The 24,185-nt window shown below is 37.9% G+C and overlaps 1 protein-coding gene across 1 annotated transcript in view; it reads right to left on the reverse strand.

Moving 5' to 3' along the window:
* Positions 1-24,185, reverse strand: part of AGMO (alkylglycerol monooxygenase) — a 118,286-nt gene that overhangs the window by 55,236 nt on the left and 38,865 nt on the right. The window contains exons 4-10 of the mRNA XM_079947938.1: positions 15,815-15,918; positions 13,621-13,716; positions 6,790-6,856; positions 5,866-5,931; positions 5,706-5,785; positions 5,320-5,454; positions 4,135-4,251 (exon numbers count right to left, since the gene is read on the reverse strand). Of these exons, the coding sequence (XP_079804064.1) occupies positions 4,135-4,251; positions 5,320-5,454; positions 5,706-5,785; positions 5,866-5,931; positions 6,790-6,856; positions 13,621-13,716; positions 15,815-15,918 (665 nt within the window). The remainder of the gene's footprint in view (positions 1-4,134; positions 4,252-5,319; positions 5,455-5,705; positions 5,786-5,865; positions 5,932-6,789; positions 6,857-13,620; positions 13,717-15,814; positions 15,919-24,185) is intronic.

Below are 24,185 nucleotides of genomic sequence, written 5' to 3' on the forward strand. Positions count from 1 at the left end.
TGTGGAAAATATGAGCCAAATGTAAAAATTACTTAGGTCTGCCACAATTCCCAATGGCCTCAAGTATTATTTAATCCTCAAATTAATAAAATGGTTTTTTAAAAAATGATGTTCATCAACTGGCAGCAAGCAGGGTTAACTAAATATATTGACTAGCTTGAGGACAACCATGTTAAACAACTTGCCCTTATGATGGAAACCACTTTTGAATATTTCCAGTTAAGGTCTTTTTAAAATAACTGGCTGAAACTTCAAAGGGCTGCATTAAGAAAATTATTTATTTTTATTTTTATTTGGAAATATTAATATAGGGGGAAAAGAGCAAAGGTTGTTAAAAAAGCTGTCTCTTATACAATTTTATTTTATGGTGAAGGAGAAATGAGACCCTAGCTATACTCAAAGATGGAAAGAAATGATAGGATGACAATTTCCAAAGACTAAATGGAAATAAAGAATTCATAGAATCATATAATTGCAGAGTTGGGAAGGACCTCAAGGGTCATTTAGTCTAACCCCCTGCAATGAAGGGATCTCAACTCTTCTTCTTCTTCTTTGGCGATCACTCGTAACCAAGTAAGATTGGCTTCCATAAACACGGTTTTAAGAGCGGTAGACTCGTAATCTGGGGAACCGGGTTCGCGTCTCCACTCCTCCACATGCAGCTGCTGGGCGACCTTGGGCCAGTCACACTTCTCTGAAGTCTCTCAGCCCCGCTCACCTCACAGAGTGTTTGTTGTGGGGGAGGAAGGGAAAGGAGAATGTTAGCCGCTTTGAGACTCCTTCGGGTAGTGATAAAGCGGGATATCAAATCCAAACTCTTCTTCTTCTTCTTCCACAGTGGGGACATTGGTTCCCATGTAGGAGTTGAACACAGTGTGCATTTGCCAAGCGTGCCTTCCTCTTAGCACATTTCTCCCTTGCATCTTGAGTTCGAGTGTCTTCAAAGCCCATGACACCTTTGGTAAAGGCTGTTCTCCAACTGGAGCGTTTGCAGGCCAGTGTTTCCCAGTTGTCGGTGTTTATACTATTTTTTTTTTAAAGATTTTGATGAGCTTGTGAAGTTGTTGTGTAAGTTCAATTCCACCCACTTTGAAGATTTTGGCAGGTATCCCATCAGGGCCACTGGCTTTGTTGTTTTTCATTTAGTTAATAGCTGTACACAATTCACCCAGATTTGGAGATATTGCAAGTTCATCTCTAACTTGTTTTTGTGGGATTTGTGAAAGGACCTCACCAGCTACAGGGGAGTTGTGGTTAAGGAGATGTTGGTAGTGTTTTTTCCAGCACAGTGCAATAGCTTCTTTATCTTTTAGAAGTGTGGTACCATCTGCTAAGTGTAGGGGGCATATGCCATGATTTATTGGCCCATAGATGGTCTTTGTGGCTTTAAAGAAACTCTGCATATCACGAGTGTCAGCTAAGTGCTGGATCTCTTGAGCTTTTTTTTATCCACCAGGTGTTTTTTAGTTCTCTGGTTCTTCTTTGAACCTCAGCCTTAGCGTTGGCATAGGTTTTTTTTCTTAGTGACACAGTTTCTATCTTTTTGCCCGATCTGAAACGCCTTCCTTTTCCTGTCAATCGTGTTCAATCTCACTGTCATTCTCATCAAACCAGTCCTGGTTTTTCTTGGTTTGGTATCCAATAGTTTGTTCATAGGCTGCAATAATTGATGTTTTTAGCTTGGTCCAGTGATCCTTGATGTTGTCAGGGAATTCTGAAAGGAGATGGTCCTTAAAAGTCGTTTGGAAGTAATCCTGCTTAATGGGATCTTGAAGGGCTTGAATGTTCATTTTGCACCTTGGATTCCTTCCTTGAAGCCTGTGTTGAGGTATAATCTTGATAGCCATCATGGAGCATAATAGTCGGTTATCTGTCCAGCAGTCGTTGGCGCTCGTCATAGCTCTGGTAAGGAGCACATCACATCGATCTTTAGCACAGACAATAACATAGTCTAAGAGGTGCCAGTGGTTTGACCGAGGATGCCTCCATGAAGTTTTAAATTTATTTTTCTGTTGAAAGAGTATGTTGGTAATAACAAGGTTGTACGCTGCACATATCGTCAAAAGTAAGATTCCGTTCTGGTTGCTGTTGCCAACTCCTTCTTTTCCAATAGTCCCAGGCCACAGATCGAACTCTCACCCAACTCTTGCATTAAAATCACCCAGGATGATAATTTTACCTTCCTTAGGCGTCTCTGATAGGACGGTATCCAGCTGAGAGTAAAATTTTTCTTTAATGCCTTCATCAGCATCTAGTGTTGGTGCATAAGCGCTTATAATAGTAGCCTGTTTGTTTTTGGTGAGCTTTATTTGAAGGGTTGAGAATCGCTCATTAATGTTGGTAGGGAATTCTGACAGATCATATATGACAGATGGTCATCCAACTTCTGCTTAAAAACCTCCAATGAATGACAATACACCACTGTCCAATAGCTCTTGTGGTCAGAAAGTTCTTCCTGAGGTTTAATCAGAATCTTTGAAGAGAAGAAAGTACGATTGGTACTTACCTGAAGCATAGATCTATATGGCATCATGAGGTCACTATGTTGGGCTATGACTCTACCGTAATCAGGAGCAAAGACTCTTTGGGAAAGTGGGCAGCTCCAATCAGTTTTGCGGACTTGCCAAGTTCAAACAGTCATAGGAGTTTCAAGGAGTAAGAAAATACTAGTTTCCCTATAAACCGTCAGCCTATCTAATGGCCAATATGGCCAGAAACCTGAATGGAACAAAACTGGAATAAAATTATACTGTGGTCCATATTAGGAAGAGGCCCCAGTGACCCCATGACGTCATATAGACCTACGCTTCAGCTAAGTACCAATCATACTATTTCCGATTGGCAGTGATGCCTTGACTGCATGCACCTGTTCCCAGCTGAAAAGAGGAATGCACAGCCAACATTTTTTTTAACCCCATATGCATTGATGAGAGTGGTTTGGGGAAAACGGCTTCACAGGCCAAACTGGACCCACTGGTGAGCCAGGATTGGCCTATAGGTCTAAAGAGTTATGAATAGTTATTTTTATTTAACTTCATGGATTTATCTATGTTGCAGTGTTATAATGTTATTAAAGACAGTGATTTTTAAAAATACAACATAGTTGAGAAATTTTCAAGCCAACCAAATGATACTTAGTGTTGCATTAGGGAAACAAATTGGAGGTGTGAAAATGAATTTGGGAAAACAATCAAACTGGCCAGAGTGAGCATTAAAGGTACAAAGCTGTCACTGTCTCAGACACCAACAGCAAAATGCACCTCTCACTAATATGTAAATCAGCCAAGTTCTTTTTGCTGGGGTTCAGGTTAAACCTCTTAGTGAAAGAATGATCTAACCAAATGTTTTCTTATGGGAAAAAAGTTTCTTTTGTTATTTCTTATCTCCTACAAGTAAATAATTCCAGACTGAGAAAACAAAGCTAATGCATTAAAACTTTGTGTATACATGTAAATCAGACCAAACATAATAATTTGAGAATAATTCTGCACAACCTCGAGTGCATTATTGCTATTATGGAATGGAACATATGTCTAAAAATGAGGAAAACAGTTGTGTCTATTTATGGATCAATGCCACATTTGTGACATAGCCAAGTAAAAAAAGGTTCCAGTTCTGTCTATGGGCATTTCATAACTCTGTGTAGTGGAAAATTGATATTGAAGTTAAATGCCAAGTTATATTATTCACATAAATGCTTTCTTCTTATGATAGTTCCTTCTGGAGTGCTCCTGAAGTTCAGCCTTCTGTTTAGCTTGACTTTCTGTATCATGCCTAGGATCTGGGTCTTGAAACAAGAACTTTTATGCAGTCCATTGTGGGAACTGTGGGGTTTTTTTACACTGTTTAAAGAATGAGTAAAGGATTACAACAGAAGATGGGGGGAAATGTCAGGATGGAGCTATCAGTAAAAATGAGAAATCTCTTACCACATTAAAATTATGTTCACATTAAGAAAGGATAAATCGATCTTGACCCACAAAATAGGTAAGCATAAAAATAATTATACTATCCGTCAGTGTTTTCAGTTTCATGCATCCAGTTTTAACAGAAACATACTTTATTTGCACTGTATCTGCACCATCTTCAAGTATCATGAAACAGCTTATTTAAATAAGTGTAAATTATACTTACATATTTTGTAGCAATCAAATCAATGTAAAATCCCAGCATTAAGACGAAATGTGTAACTACATAGACACAAAGGTAGCTTGGTAATGTGGGGCTGAAGGGAACTTCCTTTCCAGTAACCTACATTAAAAACAAAACAAAACAAACAAATCAGAGTCTTTATTCAATCACAAATTAACTTTTCTTCCATTTTTGCATTTAGTAGTTAAAATTCACTATTCGTCATGTTTTATTGTTATTTTATTTTAAATAGAAGTGCAGCTGAAACCTTTAATCTGTACAAATGATTTATTTTATAGGCCAGAGTGGGCAACCTGTTGCTATCCAAATGTTGCTGGACTACAATTCCTATCATCTTTGACTATCAGCAATGCTGGGTGTGACTGATGGAAACTGGAATTCAGGAACATCTAGAGGGTCATTTTTTCCCATTGTTCTTTAATGGAATGCAATATTTGCACACATAGCTCATTAGGTTCTACTCTCCCTTTCCCTCACTTTTTGGTAACATATTTATTTTCCATATAACAAATATACATTTCAACCTTCTACATTACAAAAAATATATTTATCCTTCCCCTGGGTGTTGGTCAGTTGGCACCATGCCCAGGTAATGCCTCCTGCATACCTGCCACCACTGGCCAATTTTATGGCAGGAGTACGATCCAGTCAGCAATAGGCTGGTTCATAGGGGAGATACAGTGCCTGCCTGCAAAGCCACCAGCCCAAGGAGGACAAGCCGACTTTCCATGAAGATCAGAACCTTGTGTCATCAAGTGCTTAGAAAGAGATTGTACACAAGGGATTGAAGGAGCTTTTAGTAAGGCTGAAAGGGCTTTGCGCTGTGTTGATGGACTAAACTGTTGGGCTGCTGCTCGAACCAAAGGCAGGGACCTAAAACTGAAGAGCTTCCAGGAGCACAGTTGAAAGTTCCTAGGAGCTGACTAAGGTCTTGCCCTGAGCATGAGGTGGTGCTAATCCTACCTGGGTGCAGTATGCCAGAATGGGAGATCCAATTTTTTATTTTTCACTCAGTTGGGTTTAAGGAATGTTCCTGTGTAAGTTTGCTCAGGATCCTGCTTCTATCCCACAAATATGTGGCTTGCGTTTAGGTAAGCATGCAGAAGACTGAACCCTTATGAAAACATAATTTACAGAACCAAGAAGTGAAATCCATGTTATACTTACCTCTGGGATGTCCTCCATAAGACCAAGTCTTGGCTTGCCTGGCCCCCAACCTGGGCCCTTGAACAGGACAGAAAGCTTATTGCAGAATCCAGGAGTATTCCAAAATGTTTTCCATATATAAATACAATGATGGAACTGTAATGATAGAATAATCCGTGTGACATTTCTGTGCAGGGGCACTTTCTTCTGTTAATGAGAATACTTGAAGCTTAACATTCCCCACCCTGCTAGAGGCTGACGAAAACTAGCTTAATTCTTATCTATGTCAATGAACCAAAAACAATCAAATAAAAGCAAAGGAGTAATAGGAAACACACTGAATTCAACCCATGAAATCAAATGTAATATTAAAGCATACAAGCAGGTTAGAAAAACAGATGGACTACCTGAATCTTGAAAAGTTCAAAGCTGTTAATTGGATGTGTTAGGCCATATACAACTTTATCATTTTCTGCAGCAAATGTCCCTGCAGGGAAGGAAAAAAAGCTGAGAATAAAATCACCGCTTGCAAAGCTAATGTTAAGAAAAATAATTAACTACACTTACCAAAAATCCTGTCCCAAATAATCAGTGTGCCACCATAGTTCTTATCAATGCAGTATGGATTTCTTCCTATTTGGGGGGAAATGTTGCAACCAACTTTGTCAATGCCTTTGAAGAATACATTGTGTTTTATCAAAAAAAAATTCTTGAAATAAGCTTCTAGGAATACATTTCCTCATAAACAAATTATAACACAGCCATGATTCTAAGCATTTCTTTAAAACCTCTTGCGTCATTTCCCTTCTAATAATATTTCTCTGGGTTATATACTGCAAGCTGCTTAAGACATTTTTCAAACATGCTTACAAAAATAACATTTGGAGTTACTTTTTGATACATTTTTGAAAAAACTGTTTAAGAGTAGTGTTGCATTGTAAAAAAATTATTTAAGCTGTTTTGTAAGATTTATGGTGAGTTAAATAAGGGGCGAGATATTTCCTTTATTTTTCTTCAGTCTTTGAAGCAGGAAATGTTTTGGAAAGTAACAAAATGGCCATTCACATACCATTTAATAAAATGGAGTGGCTTTCTGAAATGCCATTATATATTATTAATCAAATATTAAAAGTTCAAGTTACAAGTGTGATAGCACAACATCACAAAATATGGCGTTACAATAACACTGACATTGTCACATGTGGTTAGGGCTGAGGAACAAGAGAAGAATTTGAGTACAAGCTTGTTGATATATTTATGGCAGAAGTTAATGGGGCACAAACATCTAAGTAATATCAAGGATAACCCTGACTTCCTGCGTGAGATGTAAAAATACAAGTGGGGGCGGGAATCTAAAATGTTATAGAAGTGCTATTAAGACAGTAATAGAAAAATTCTCATTTACAACTGCTCCTGCTATTCCATTCCTTCATATAAAACAACATTTTAAAAAAATAATACAAACATGAACACAGAACTAATATTGCCTACCATGATGTACTCTGTGATGACTAGGTGTGTTGAGAATAAACTCCAAAGGGCCGAGATTCTTAATAACCTTGGAAAAAATAATGATCTTGTTAACAAAAAGAAAAACAGTAGACAATGTCACAGGAGAAATTCAGAGCAGAGGGATAATTTGGATGTCAATAGCCATCCTGAACAAAATATTCATAAGAGAAGATGAGAAAGCTACTATGATGTGTAAGGTTCACTGAGGACAACCTGTATTCACACAAGACAGGGTTTTGTCATATTATTGCAATTTTATCTTACATTTTTATCCCATCCTATTCTCCGGAGAGCGAAGGGCAACGTATGTGTGATCCAAACCATTTTACCCACACAATGACCCTGTAAGGAAGGAGTGGGTAATTTTTTCCCCAGGCTGTAGGTCACACATTCCCTTTAGGGCAACCTCCCAAGGGCAACTTGCCAGTGGTGGGCAAGGCAACAAATTTAAAGTTTGCCCCTGTACAGTAGACTAGTTTCTGTGCACATGCCTCACTATCCTCTACCTAGACAAGAGGCTTATCAGAGTTCGATGACACATTCCAGCCATGCAGAAATATTTGTGGTATAAAGAAGAGCTGGAGAGGGGTGTGGCCAGGGGGCAGCTTTGAGGACCAGGTAGAAAAGACTGGATGGCTGTATTTTGCATCCAAACAATAGATTCCCCAACCCTGCTATACGGTAAACTAGGCTGAGGGATGGTAACTTGTCCAAGGTAATCCAGCAAGCTTCTTGGCTGAGTAAGAAGCTGCATCTCCCTGGTCCTAGGTCATTTCTTAACCACTGCAAGAGTCTCCACTGCTCTCACATTTTCAGTTTATGTTCAGTGTCAGCCATGCTCACAAACCCAACACACACACACACACACACAAACATAGAAACAAATGACTCCTTTGAAAGCTATCACCTTGATAAAAGGAAATAATAAGAATGTGATCATTTCCATCATGAATGGAACTTTTTATCTCAAAGATATACTTTAATGCAGCAGAAGAGATGTTTTATACATGGTTTTTTATTTTTCTCTAATTTGAAGAGGTGACCAGTAATTTCTAAATGCAATTTGGTCCATCAGTAAAGCAGCTATATAGTACAAACTGAAAGCAGTAAAGACACTTGCTCATTTTTCCAGATGCATCTGAGTTGTGCACATATTATATATGTTGAATAAATAAGCTTATTTAGACAACAGATTAGTATAAAATGACTCCAAAAAGACTGACAATAGAATACAGACTATTAATATTTATTCTAAACCAAAAAAACAGCACAAGCATTCACATTTGAATTCCACAAAAACTGCCAGGAAATATCTCCAAGCCCCTAAAGGCCACCTAAGAGTAAGAAAAATGTTAATATTTCAGGTTAGCTCAGCTTCCATCATTTGTCCATCAGGAGAGTTCTACAGCTATAAACAAGGTGACAGCTAGTTAGATTCACTGTACAGTCCCATAAAAGTCTACTCAGAATTAAGTCATATTGAATTCAACCGGGCATACTCTCAGGTAAGTGAGAACAAGATTGAAGCCATGATAAAATAATAGAGGCATTCCTTGATTCACAGTGGTTTCTCTAAAAGACCACACCTAACCTTCAACCGCTTAGTTTTGGTTTGTTTTTAAAATAAATATTGAAATAGTTTTGTAAAAATATATCATATTTGGGTTCCCAACATGAGGAGTACTATGAACCAAGTTATATGTTTTGGGTAAGCTTAGAAGTGGGCTAGAACTGCACATTTTGATCTAAGTAGATTTTTTTAATGATTTTTTTTTCTTCCCTGCTAACATCACTGCTTGCAATATTAATCCTTTGAAGAGGGTCATATTATGTTCTGGCCCTAATCCAGAGATTTTCATGCATAGCAGTGGGCTGCAGTTCATTGCCAACGAACAAAATTTTGATGCTGTCAGCCCAGACCACCTGCTGGAGGTGGTGGTGGTGGTTGGGAAAGCTGGAATCCATCCCACCCAAACAGGTGACTGATACTGTCAGAACTGAAAATGCTGAACATCTGTTTGGCAGTGCTCTCACACACCCTTGGGTGAAGGATATGCATCCTCTCCCACAGCAGCACCATCTTGCATTTGCAAGGTAGTCTCCATAATGGACAGATGTGTTCAGAAGTTTCTTCACTGGGACGATGGTGTGCACTGTATTCCTTTGGTATCCCCAATCCATAAACAGGGAAAGGAAATGTAATACTAATCCTTTCACACTCAAATGTTAACAATGAGCTATTTATCAAGCTTAAAACTTACAATTCCAAAAGCTACAAAAGTTCTTCATAGTTTGTCAAAAAGATGCATCTTCAGTCATGAATATTCATGTAGTAACTACCAGTATTGCACTACATATACTGTATGTCAAGTCCAAGGCATTTATGTGTATACTTTATTTAAGGAGGAGGAACAGAAAAAGTCATATTTTATAAAAAGACAAATGAAATCAATGTAAAATAAATTTGCTTCTTTGAAATAGCAAAGCTAGCTTTATGGGGATTGAAAACTTTGTGGCATCTTTTGTGGCATGTTTGCTGTCTCAAAGTCATCTCAACACATGAGGAAATCTTTACTGCTTTCTATCTGTAGACTTGAATACTGTTTTTGTTTAAATAATGAAAAACAGTCATGACTTGAAATCTAAGGCAAATGTCACATTTAGTGGCCTAACTCCTCTTGTCACCACTGCAACGTGAATCCTTAGTTCTGCTGTTTTGCAAAATGTACACAGGTCACTTGAATAAAGATCCCGCTTCCTGGATTGTGGAGGAGAAGGTTTATCAATGAAGATCCAGAACAAATGGGGCACATCAGTTACAGTGAAGGTGTGAGAACCATGGCTGAACATCTCCAAGTTTCATTTTGATAGAATAATAGAATTGTAGAGTTAGAAGGGACCCTGAGGGTCATCCAGCCCAGCTCCTTCCAATGCAGGAATCTCAACTAGATCATAAGTGACAGATAGTCACCCAACCTCTGCTAAAAAAAAACCTCTTGTGGAAGTCTGTTCCACCGTCAAACAGCTCTTACTGTAAGAAAGTTATTCCTCATGTTTAGGTGGAATCTCCTTTCTTGTAACTTGAAGCCAATGATTCAGATCCTAGCCTCTGGAGCAGGAGAAAACAAGCTTGCTCTATCTTCCATGTGATAAGTTCTTTAGATATCTGATGCAGGCTATCACATTTCCTCTCAGTCTCTTTACCAGGCTAAAGATACCCAATTCCCTCGTTTCTCAGAAGGCTTGGTTTCCAGACCCTTTATCATCTGGGCTGCCCTTCTTCGCAATACATTGAAGCTTGTCAATATCCTTCTTAAATTGTGGTGCCCAGAACATGGGTCAGATAAGAGGAGTTTATGTTGCACCTCTTATACTACCAACAGTATAACTTTACTGGGCCTGAATAATACACTGATGCTTCAACAGCCCACCAGCATATGGTAAAGAAGACCCGTGCTACTCTTGGCTGCATATGTAAAGTAGCTACGACGCTAGCTGTGATGCATATTATTATCTAAACTTCATAATACATCTATAGTCTGCAACAACGGAATTGTTCAGGAACTTAACATATAAAAACAAATGAAAATGTCAGGTGGGGTTAGGGCCATGGTCTGCTGTATTTGGTTGAACTGAGCCAACTATTTTGTTCTCCCTTAATATTATAAACTACTACACCAAAGTCAAGGTGATTTAAAAAAACCCTTTGGAATATGAATCCATATTTGAGACCATCTGGCAAGGAAACATAAAAATAAAAGCATGATTTGCTTTTTCTACTAAAGTTGTTGAGTTAATTCAAGACAACCCACCCATGTATTTATACAGATGGGCATGGTGGCCATATCTGTCATGTGAATTCTCTACAGGGAAGCTGGGGAAAGGCAGAACCCCTAGGATATGCACTCGTCTGCCCGCCTTAGCACTTTGAATTTTTCGGCAAACCCTGATTTATTCATCGCCAACTGTTTTCCTATCTGATTAGGCAGTTTTCTACTCCAGTTAGCATGTAATATGGAGGTTTCCAAATTTCCACATTGAGAAGTGAAACAATAATATTTTTGGTTTGGAACTAAAACAAGCTAAAGGAATCAGGCCTGTAGGGATCATAAAGCAATTGGGGGGGGGGGTGAATTTCTGATATAACTGCACTATAGGAATGAAGAAGTGAAAGCCTAGCTTTAATGGACAGTCAAGCTTAGAAACTGTTTATATAATAAATACAAGGGTTTCAAGAAATCTGTTTATAATAAATTATCTTGAAGGCAGAATGTTGTCACTCAATCCCCCCACACACATTTCACCAATAATTTTCAGTTAAAGGTTCTACTTCCCATTGGACAAGCTCAAAGCTTTTCTATAGACAGGTGATACATAACTAGATACGGATTTTAATTGAATAAAAAACAAACCTTTCAACATACTTGGTGGAAAAAGTGTGCAATTATAAAGAAACTGAATTAGAACTATTTTAAACTAATCAATGGCTTTTAGAAAGAAATAGGCATGTTTCATTAGCATTTCGGCCCTAATTATATAAAGAACACATTCCTTCAGGATTATTTTATTCACAGTTTGTCACGGCCAAATTATTAAACCTGGCAGGGAGATTGTGGGTGGGTGGAGGCGTATTGTGACTGACAGGTCTAGCTTGTAATCATAGGGAAGGATTTTATCAGCATTCTCCAAACCCAGTGCTTTAGGGAATGGAGCAGCTTTGTGAAAGTGAAGCTTTTATATTTAAACTTAAGGAGGCTGCTAGAGTGAGGAGGGGAGAAGGTGCTGAGGGACAGCTCCATTGTGATCAAAAGGTCAAGTTTACAATCCGAGGGAATTATTTCAACTAGAAAGTGAATTCCTTCATTTATTCACACACACCCCAATCAACTATTTACATGCATAGCAGTGGGCTGAAGTTCAATTAACAAAATTTTGATGCTTGAGCAATGACCACAAAAATTAGTTCAGACCACAATTCTAGGCTGTTCCATTAAGTGCCAAATTGGGGTTTGAAGCAAATATTATGTAGGTGCACACCTTCTATAAAGCATTATTTATTATAGTCTATATTATTCTTTAAACATAAATGTATTGGTTTTTATTTTGCCCTTGCCTGTGGAAGGCTCTATAATTAAAATTATATTATATTAAAATGAATATTTCTGAACCAGGAATCTGTTATTCTGCTTGTGATGCATTTATATAAGTTTCCCATGCCAAATCAAAACAACCTTTTGACAACTGTTCAAAAAGCACTATCCATATGCATGCATGATATTTGGATGTTGCTATGGAAGGCAAGCATGGACCTCCTACACCAAGTATTAGCTAGCAGGTTGCAGAATGTATGTACCTTGCCAAAAACCAGCAGCAGAAACCAAGTTGAAAGGTTCAGTTGAGCCTTATGCAATTCCCTCCTACATCTCCCTCTTTTCAGTTGTTACAAAAGCACTATCATGTTGTCTTTTTCAAATGACTATCAATAAACACTTTCCCCCAGTCTTTTAAGGGCCTGATTCAGCTCCTGAAGTATTGCATTTCAAAGCCCTCTTCTGTTTATTATATCAGTAATTTTGAGAGGAACAACTATACCATTTATTTTAGAAATTTAGGAGCATCATTTATCTAAGCTAAATATTTTCTTTGGGGGAATTTCATGCAGGGCAGCAACACATGATTTAATGTTGCAATAGAGGTAGCCTTGAGATGAGAGAGGCATTTTGTAATGGAAGAACACTTAATTAAATATAATGTAGAATTCACATCTGTCAGACAGCAACATCTGAACAAAATTACATTTAGTTCTGTCACAATAACACCTGGACCCTTTTCTTTATAAAAAGCAGGACTGCTTTATTTGTCCTAACAGCCCATTGTGATTTTGGTATTTTATTATAACTAGCAGACCAGTGTAGTATAACCTTCAGATTTATAATATTTTAAAAGCTGAGGCTATATTATATATAAAAGGCCAAGTGTAACTGCACAGCAAGTAAGCCAAACAATATGCACAGGAAACCTGAAAACAGGATGAGAAAGCATTTGTAGAACTATGTATAGCCTCCTCACAGCAATCTGTGAACTATGTAACTGAAAATAACTAAGCACTTTGTAATGTAATAAACTACAGTTGTAGTAGAGATAATTATTTATTCTAGGATTCATTTAAATATGGGGTGATGGCTATTCAAAATATATTGTTGTATGCAGCAGAAAAATAATATGATCAGCACATAATCCTTGCACATTACTAAAACTTGAAACAAAGTTTACCTGAGAAATAGCATGATGACTAATTAGTTATCAGCACAGAAGACTAACAAATATGTGCTCAAATGCACACAATGTTCACATGAAACTTTCATGAGCAGCTAATCATTAGGACAATGGAGGCCAACACCAAAATTTGGTCATGATTTTAGATCATTAACAAAATGATCTGTTGATCATTGAAAATATTTTCATTGATATGTCTTTCTCAGATATAAAGTCTATCTGTGCTGCAGCAATTAAAATAAAAAGTGTAAAAATATAGTACTAAAATAGTACTTTGTTTTGATATGCTGAAGTTAAAATATTTTAAACTAACTGGGACCAAATGGCCTGTGTGTGTGTGTGTGTGTGTGTGTGAGTGAGAGAGAGAGAGAGAGAGAGAGAGAGAGAGAGAGAGAAAGGAATAAAAAGGAGCATATGTTTCTCTTTAAAGAAATCAGAAAAATACTTCTGTTACACAATAAATCAGCTACTAGTAGATTTCCAAGACACAGTTCCAGACTAAGAGCTTAGGCATTGCTAAAGATCCTAAATTACCTCTGTATGTATCCAGAACTGGTAAAGGAGATTAAACTGGAGATGAACAGCACACACTGAGGGAGGAATAAAGAGAGCCATGGGCAAGTAGAATATCTGAAAATTAAGGAAGACAAGTTAACAAATGGATCTACCAAATTATAATAGACATAATTTTATTCATTTAATAAAAGAATTATGGGAAACTCCACATTCAAGACATGCCTGAGATGACAAAGATAGAAGAAGCCAGCAAAGAGAAAATGTACCTATTGCAATTCCCTTGGTTGCTATTCTGGTTATTAGATACATACCATCATACTCTGAAATATGCTTTCTTGAAACTTAGTATGGATAAAGATGTGCTATAACTAAAATGGTTGCCACGTTTCATTATTTTAAATTGCTTAACTCAATTGTTCCCTTCATTGCTGTTCTGCCATGGAACTGCTAATCAGCCAAAACTCTAAGGGTGAATTCCTAGTGGATTGGAAATGTCCACAATATTTTTCCAGCTATTCATGTGTCTCCACTCAATTAATGTCATCAAGTAAAAATCTGAAAAGTTCAATGACAGAAAAGTCAGCAGTTGGGTTTGTATCCAACCAAGTCTTATTTCACTGCACTTGTAACAGAAAGAGTTTCTAAGTAAAGAATTTAGGAAGGTATTCTAATGAGATGCAAAATGCTTAAATCACAGCACATTGCTTTTTTCCAAAAGCACGAAAAAAGCTGTGGCAATTCTAATTAGTTTCCATTTTGGCATGGCCAAATTTATCTAAAACAAGAACCACTGTCACATTTCAACTGGATCCGTTTGAACATGGCAGGCTACCCATCACTGGAGACCACAAACATTTGCTATGAAACAGAAGCCAGAGATCTCCTATTAGTTAACTATTATTTTGTAAAATCTTCTAATGTCATTCTTCATTAGTTTGATTGCAAGTCTCACAAACAGTCAACAGTGCTGTTACATATTATTTGCTTATATATAGTGACCACAAAAACAGTTAATTCTATTTTTTATAAATCTAAATGGAAAATTTTTCAAAGTAAGTAGTAAATTATGTTAAATAGTTAAGAGAAATTATGCACCCTGATGTAGGGCAAAGAAATGAAACTCAGGTTGCAATTCTTTGCAGCCTGGGAATTCTATATGGGAAAAAACTCATCTGAACTTAGTGGGGAGTTACATCAGAGTGAACACACATAGGATCGGGCTCCATATGTTATTAAACCTCAGAGAGGATTTTAGAAAAAAACCCCACACCTCAATTTACTGTTTTCTGAGCCATTTTACAGGGGCAACCCCAACATCAGAAGCTCAGAACCAGGTGAGGAGAACAGACGTTTGCGTCCACAATCACTTCACACTTTTTCAAATGCATTCTGCATACTTTGACATCACAGCAAAGATCCTTCCACTGCACATGGTCAGTGACAACCATAAATTTTGGCTGGTGATCAAGGCTAGGTTCAAGTCCGGTTTTGTGGCCATGTATGGCCATGTGGCCATACCTTTTTAGTTACATTTTAAAAGAAAAGTTCACTTCCTTAATTTAGGTGACTTAAATTTAGTGTGTGAATTGGCAGCACCAAGCACCTGAACAGTGTAGCAACTACAGTGCCTAATCCAGTGCTAGGACTCACTTGCACAGCCCTGACTATTTGTCATGGGCATCCACTCATGCTATTAACACAGGAGCATAACACACTATAAATGTCCCAACCAACCAAAGGAACTTTAGAGCAAAGGAACTTAAGAGCAAAGCCTCCTTCCTACATATAGATATCACTTCCTAGATTGGGGAAGAAATATAAGAATTTTGCTTGCCTGTCAAGGTAGTTTTGTGTCATTTTATTTAGAACACACACACAATACATATATAGGCTTTCAATGTCATTTAAAACAATTCTCTTTATATATAAATCAATTAATTCATTGTTAATTCAACATTTATAATTTTAGTTAACAGAAACGTTACAATTGCACTTAAGTATTAAATTCATTTTATTTACTTATGTCAAATATATTAATCTTTAAGATATAGAGAAAGTAGAATCCACATGGAAGTTTAAAGTAAATAAAGCATTTTACGAATTACTTTTTGAAAAAAGCTTGTCATAGATTTGATATCCCTAAAGTTGATGACTGACACACATGTTTAGCCATTATTTTATTGCACAGCAGTGTAACTTTTATGCAACATACCCAAGATGCATACTTCTGCAGGACGGATTGCCTTAATGCTGTGAATAAATTATAGTCCTCAGAACTGTGATGAGCTTGGTGTCCTGCCCACAATAAATTAATCTCTGAAAAGACAAATAATTCATGTGAGCTCTGGAATAGAGAACAAAGCATTTTGTTCCTATAATCAAGTAACTATCACAATTAATAAAAATTAGCATGTGATACACATATTTCAGAAATTATAATGATGGTGATTAATTAAATTTACCAGTATATCCCACCCTTCTTCTCAGAGGAGCCAAGAGCAGTAAACAAAGGACATTGTATGGAACTGACCTCCTGAGAAGGTCTTATCTGCAGGGGGTGATCACCTGCAGAGGACAGTGATTGATTGGTAATGTAAGATGTGAGATCATTGTTTCAGTTATCATAGTCGATAGGTGCAAACTCCATGGAGCTGAGGACACCTCCATCCCACCCACAGATTATGTGGGAACAGAGCTAAGCTGCTCCCGATCTTGAGGGGGTGGGCCTTATAAGGCCTCCCTGCAGTGGCAGTGAACCTTTCAGCCTCCTCCCGATGCACATGATGTCACATGTGTGTGTCATAAATGTAATGTCACATGCAAATAATGAGTCCTCCCCCCAATGTTGGGCGGAACTCTATGTCTCTGTCCTGGTCCCATTTTATACATAAAAACCAGCTAATTCCAGAATCCCTTTAGACATTCTCTCAGGATCAAAGGATATCTACACCTAGGAAAATGATTGAGGCTACAATCCTATGCATTGAACGCCCATTGAATAAAGCAATATTTACTTTTGAGGAAATGCTCATATAATTGCAATCAAACAATATAATTGCAAAGAAACAATCACCCTGCCCAAGTGCCTTGATAATTCAAATGACCTATGTAGGAACGGCTCACATGATTGAGAGAATATCTAATGGACCCCTCAGTGGGGTTAATATAAGTGAGAAAAGTTACCTATTTAAAGAGCTGAAGTAATACATACAGAAATAAACTGTAAAGCGAGGAAATTGGGAGGGTTTTCAGGACATATTTTAAGATAAATTGGAAGAGTGTGTGCGCAATTAGATATAATCTTTATCAGTAAAGATAAGCTAAATAAGAGTAAGTGTCTTATTATGTAGTAATGCTTTATTTGTAATCTTTCATTCTCAGTCGTTCCCTGAACATAATATTGATGTCTAGGGATATCATGAGAATTTTACACTTTTTGCATAATAATAATAATAATAATAATAATAATAATAATAATTTTATTTATATCCTGCCCATCTGGCTGGGTTTCCTTAGCCACTCTGGGAGGCTTCCAGCAGAATATAAAAATGTAATAAAATGACAAATGTTAAAAACTTCCCAATACAGGGCTGACTTCAGATGTCTTCTAAAAGTTGTGTAGTTCTTTATCTCCTTGACATCTTATGGGAGGGGATTCCACAGGGAGGGTGCTACCACCAAGAAGGCCCTCTGCCTGGTTCCCTGTAACTTCATGTCTCACAGTGAGGGAACTTCCAGAAGAACCTTGGAGGTGGACCTTAGTGTCCAGGCTGAATGATGGGGGTTGTTCATTTTGTTTGGTTTATTTCCATTCTTAAGTGTGATGGTGAAAGAGGTCAGAAGCCCTGAGCTGATGATTAAATGCCTGGTTGGTTGATCAAGGCCTCCATTCCTATAATTCTACTAAGGAGACAGGGAAGCAGGCAGCCACCAATCAGCAGCCATGCATATGCATACTGATTGTCTCTATGTCCCTTGCCTCACTATCAATAGCCAAAATATATCAGGACACTGTCTTCTTTAAAATAGTCTAGGTGGCCTGGTTGCTATGAATTTTAGATATGTATGTCTATTTTGAGACAGTTTTGAGAAGGAATTTGGCAAGAAGAACTGAAAAGACCAAGTCTTTCATGACCATCAGATGTGTAGCCTGAGGCTCTGTGGAGTGTCTTGAACTCATCATAATGTGAAAGTGGGTGGTGGAGTCTAGTAGTTGTCTTCTTAAAGTTAAACAAATCTCAGGTCACCTGTGTTTCAAAGAATGAAGTTTACATAAATCTGCTGATAATGTGAAAGTTGACTGGATGGCAGCCAGACGAACTCTACTTAGTAACAATGGGAAGGTAAACTTTTGTTGAAACGATTAAGCAAGTAACATTTGGCAAAAATTGGGATCTTGTTCACAATATAAGTATATGATTATAAACATCAATGCTGTGGTATCTTCTACTGCCAAAAGTATATTAGGAGTAATGATTAACCCGTTAGATCAAATTTACCAAATCCAATATGTTAATGAATCTTCAGGTCATTCATTCCAAGACACCAGAGAAATTGCAAACTACTTGTAAGTTAGATATTAGCATATGACAGCCAACAAATTATGACCTGCTAATAATATAGGATGCAACTTAAATTATCCCAGACTGTATCCTGAGCTCCTCAAAATCCTCACATCAGCTATACTGAAAAACTATTATTTAACTGACCCATCAGGAAAATATCCCTAACATGCAACCTGAGAAATCGTTTTTGAAAATTCATCTTCTCAGTATCTTAAACCAATTCTTCAGGGAAATGAGTATCTTAATCCACCCTTCCTAATGAGTGCACTAGGGGATGAGTTATTCATGCAAACTACAATACTGTGCAATAATTTGTATTTGAAATACTTCCTAGGACCATGACAGAAGCTAAATGAGTGAACAAAAAAATCTAAAAAGGGTGGAGGTTAAAGATCTGTCTCCTTAGTTGTTTTAAAAGCATATACTTCCTATCACAAACTGTGTGTAACACAAACCTTGACTCAATGAGATACAGCTGTACAAACACAGTACAGTAACTGGATCTTGCTTCTTTCCCTCAGTCATTGTGAAAAGTTCAAGTAAGAGAATCCATGATGATTTTTACATTGTACATTCATTTAACTTAAGGTTAAATGGTATTCAAAAAGAATTACTAGAAGTCCATTTTATTACTAGCAAGTATTCAATTAAAGAGTGAGAAACCAGTGAGAACAATGCTGAATCATGTTCTTCGTCTTAAATACAGCAAACAGTCAGCTGTGGAAATGAGTGATTTAAAAAACATAGCCCAGAATTCTTGCACAGGTGGGACAGAAATATGTGCACACAGAGCCTCTGATTGCTATTTTTACAGAAAAAGGTTCCTACTGCCTAAGAGGAAACCCATTGATCAGTGAGAATAGTCATCAAAACTTCCACTCCTGCACCTTATAAACAGATTTCCACTTTATAAGCAGATACTTATTGTTTGATTATTTGATTAAAATATATACCAAGCTGGACTTGTCTTTTAAAAGCTAATTTTAAAGACCTATTTCTGAGAGAAGAATTTGCAAAAGCAACCAATAAAGGCTAGTATAACTTCCTTGAGTTTAGAAAGTTAACTGTAATACGAGCTCTTATTTTAAGATGAACAGTTTAATTACATTGGGAGCAGATGTGGTTTCATGGAAAATACTAGTACTGTATATTGTTGTCTATACATATATATTAGATCTATTTTCATTTTGAAATATATGCCAAGTGTCGAGTTGTAAATGTAGACAGAAACACTAATGGTTAGCCTAAGGACTATAGACCGTGTCCTATTTGAAAAATGATTTTTTAAAAAAAAATCCATTGGGCTCTTACTGGCAGGATAAATACTGGCAGGATAAATAAATATTGACAATGTGCGCTAAACCAAAGTTTCACTCTGCTCTGTATTTGCAATGTAGAATTCCTTTCTAAAAAGAAAGAGTTAAGATTAAGTAATGAATGAGGAGCAATGATCATGCCTAGAAGAACTGGAACAGACACACTCACTGCTGGTCAGCCCTGAACACAGGTGGTAGCCTGTTTTATCTATTACTACAAAATATACAGCTGTAGCCAACACATTGTAAAATACAAAAGGTGTCTCTACAAGGATGGAAAGCACACCAGTGTCAATCAACTAACATAACTTATTCTCCCCATGATCAAAAACAAAAATAAAAACGTTGAATCTAGGGAAGGGGAATTTAAGCAAACACTTTTTTTCCAGCAAGACAAAGGAAGTAGCTACACGGCTGCAAACTACAACATAATTTCATTAACATTTCCATTATACTATTTTCAACTTAAAGTTGTCTACAATTACAAATGTTACACATGGTTAAAGACTCAATTTCAAATACCTTTTTTCCATAATAGTTTTCCTTTAACAAATGAACTAAAATGTCACATGCAGAATCCAGATACACTAGCTGCATAAATCTCTTCTCTTCTCTCTCTCTCTCTCTCTCTCTCTCTCTCTCTCTCTCTCCCCTTAATAATGGCCAGCCAGTCATTGAAAATTAAATTACTGGCATGCACCAGAGCCTAAATAACTTTGAACCAGCATATTTAAAGGGCTGCCTTCTGCTACAAAAACCTGCCCAAACTCCAAGATCTGCTACTAGAATACTTCTCTGGGTGTCCCAACTTTCATAGATGAGAGCGGCACTAGGTTTGAAGGAGTCTTTGGCATACTGCCCTGAAGAGTCCCCCATTCCATTGCTTGTATTAAAATGTTGCTAAGTATGTCACTTTTGAGATGTAGTATCAGAAATCAACTGATACATTCTTAAATAAAAAGAAACCAAGTAACTTTATATTTCTTGTTTTTCATTTTTGCTCCTTCAGTATCCAGTGTGTTAATATTTTTATCCAGCCCTCAAATCAACTGAAACAAGTAGCCAGAAGTCAACCCCAGAGGGTAACTTGAACCAGAACACACCAAAGTTGTTCCTCCTTTTTTGTTGCAATAAAAGAAAAAATTTATGGGAGAACTTGCCAGGTTATCCCACTTGCCAGCTTTTGTGTTAAGGACTGCTAGAGATAAGGCACTTGGTAGGTTCAGGTAGGAGGCTGGCAGTAGTAAAGGATAAGGGTTGAAATCCATTGTGATCCAATGCCAATTGTTGGCTTCTCCCCATATCCTCAGTTTAAGGTCTGGAGCTGCACATAAATGTATCATATTGACATAGCTCGCCCTTAAATGCTTTTAACACATCTGCATAATGTTAAAGGAAAAATGTATCAATATATGAACCATTTTAGGGAAAATTGGCAATTTACTGATTTTTCTTTCTCTAATTTGATTTTTCCATTCATTCTCATTCCCATCACTCAAAAATTAAAAACCTTGTGTGGTCTGAAAATGATTCAGTGAGTGGGCTAACTTAGGATCAAATAGAAAAATCAGGGAATATGTTCCCAGGATATACATGCCAAGAACTATAGCAAGCTAGTGCAAAACCTGCCTCAAAGATATGTATGTGTGCCAGAAACCCCTGCCTGATCTTCTGCCATACCATCTGAATAGCAAAGCAATCACTCCCACAGAGAAGATCCACAAGCATTCTAGAAATTCAAAACAAAAACCATTGATCTGAGGCAATGTGGGAAGAAATCTCCAAAGCAAAAAGTAGTACAGACCTCATCCAGGAAAAATAGAGACAGCCAAGCCCTCCTATAGTAAAATCTCAAGGTATCTTGTACACAGCCTATGTTAAGAGAGTGTAATCCATATTAATTTTGCCCTTCAAGTCTACAACAGCTTTATTTTTTAAGTAATACATATTCACGCTTTTTAAAGTGAAACATGTCCAAAAAGCCACATTATTTCAATAGGATTTTGATTTGTTTGTATTAGTTAGTAAGCATCATATTGAGGCTTGGGGGGTGGGATATTTGTGATGGGTGAGCTTGACTAGATATCACCATAGACAAATTTGGAAACGAAACAAATTCTTTTTTGCACAATTGGAAATAACTCACTTCCTTTTCCTATCCACCGTAAGGCTCTAAAAAGCACCCCTCTAGCAAAGTCAAGACTGTGATGAAGACAGAAGTGCTCAAGAGAGCTTTTCCCACTCACTTCATTGCCCAACTGTAACACAACAGCCCTGCAGTGCTGCCAGTGGGCCTTACTCTCCAGCAGTTACTGCCACCACCCTCCCAATTACTCTTTCTGCCCCAGATGGAAAGGAACCTGGGATGCACTAAAGCAGTGCCCTAGCACTCAGTTCAACTTGCACCTTTGTGGTTCACTTGGAGTGTAGTGGAAGCATTCACTCTCTCCGAGTCCCTCCCAGACCTCAGAAGAGTGTGGTTGTAATTCCAATCCAAAATTCCCAGTAGCATGAATGCCAAGTGTTTAGGCATGTAGGGATCCAAAAACTCTGAGACTGGCAACCATATACACAGCCAAATTAAGAAACTTTTTTAGAGGGGAAGCAGAAGGTCAAAACATAATATAAAATAAACCTGAGCACTGTGGCTCTAAAACTGAACTTGCTTATTCACTACACTCATTGTTCAAGTTTACTCACAAAGAATCACCAAGGCTGGTCAGCTTCATAGAAGATTCCAGCTTGGAACCCTGGTTCTCTAAAGGGACCTGGATACCCTGATGTTGGGAGGTACATTTCCCTCTCATTGGGTGGGGAACCTTGCCTCTTTCTCCTCATGTTCTTCAGGTAGGCATTTTAAGTACCCATTTTGCATATGAAGAGCCTTGGCAGGAGACATGTGACATCTTGACTTAGAGAAATAGTGGGCAGCTCAGACCTTTCTTCACAAAGATTTCATCCACTGCTTTGCTAGGTGATTACCTTTCATAGCTACCCCTGTGAAAACTAGGCTTGGGAGCAAAAGCCAACCTATGTTTGGGAACCCTCTTTTACCATGCATCTTCCATGGGCCAGTGTTCCTAGTGACAGTTCTTTAGCACTGGTAAGTCGGAAAGCCTTCTCTTATTTGGCATTTAATAAAAACAAGCGAAGAATTTCAGGACTTCTAATGATCTCCTCTTCTTTGAGACAAACATCACCAAAGCCACCACAATTTCCTGAAGAATTTTGGTAGCATCTCTGGCCTGTCTGTCCATCCATCTTCACAAACATCAATTCTTCTATCACACTCCAACATTTTGTTTTATAATACTGAAGCACGGAGCAATTGAGAAGTAGGAAGACAGGAAGCTGCTTATAGTGAGTCAGACCACTGGTGCCTCTACCTCAGTACTATCCATATTAACGGGCAGTGGCTCTCCAGGGTTTCAGACTGGAGATTCTGGGGGATGAAACCAGGACCTCCTGCATGCAAAGGAGATGTCCTGCCACTGAGTTACAGCCCCATCCCTTGGAAAGGGGGCAGGCAGGCAGGTTTGTGCAGTGACAGAGCACAGGGAGCCACGTAGCCTTCCCTTCCTTGCTCCTTTCTTGCTCAACCTAGGAGCACACCATGCCAACCCAGGTGGCATCTAGGAAAAGGAAATAAGAAAGGTGGCTTTGTACAGTGCATGATGACATCTTCCTATTCTTGACCCAAGTTCAACACATTAGCCCTAGCATGTGCAAGGAAAGATGAAACACACTCTTGGAGCAGAAGGAACAGGACAAGGAGAATTCCAAATCCCAGCCAGCCAATTCTGAGCTAAAAGGACCAATGGTCCCAATCAATATGCAGCTGCTTCTTATGCCCCTGAATTGAAGTGGAGAACAACAGAGACAAGGCAGCAATAGGGTCCCTCCCACACAAATGTCCCTAACCTACACATGTATTTTTAAAAGATCACAAGCACTTAAAATTAAAAACACATAACCAGGCAACAACTGATGAAGGAATCTGTTTTAATTTCCTATGGGTGAACAACTGCAGGCAAAGCATGCAGCTTCTCCCTTCTGGGAGAAGCCACTTCAAAATAGGTTACTCACATGCTGAGAAGAACATTGTTCCCATTGCTGGACAAAACTGAATGAAACCAAACTAAATAAACAGGAGACAAGCTTCCCTGAAACACCTCAAACCCTTACGAAGAGTTTAAAGTAGCAGCCTCAGATGCTATGAAATCAGAAGCCCATGTAGACACAATAGCACTCTGATGCTACTTTTGCAGCTGGGCTGCTGCTCCTCTACTAGTCCAAGAATACATTTCCATAGAATAATATCAACAGCAAAGCCAACATTTAAAGAAATCAAAGCATTTTTTTACATTGTGGAGTGCATACATTTATAACTCAAGTTGCGTTAATAAAAATCTGAAATGTCACTGGGAGAATATATTTCGTTCTGAAAGGATCTGAAGAGGAAACAACTGGAATGAGAATGAAAGGGAGAAGATAATTCTCCTTTTGTTCTTTTTGTGTGTGTAAAGGGTTCTTATTTTCCTGTGTTCTGGGCTGTCTCTATAAAGATTGATGTTTGGTGTCACTGCTAGGAAGTGCAAACTGTTCAGCTTCATTGCAAACTATGTCCTCATCCTCCTGCTCTGCTGGATACCACATACTTTGGCAGCTGATATTCAGATGGGAAACACTTTTAATGGCAAGA

The sequence above is a fragment of the Podarcis cretensis genome (genome assembly GCF_951804945.1).
Source record: "Podarcis cretensis genome assembly, chromosome: 12".
Taxonomy (NCBI): Eukaryota; Metazoa; Chordata; class Lepidosauria; order Squamata; family Lacertidae; genus Podarcis; species Podarcis cretensis.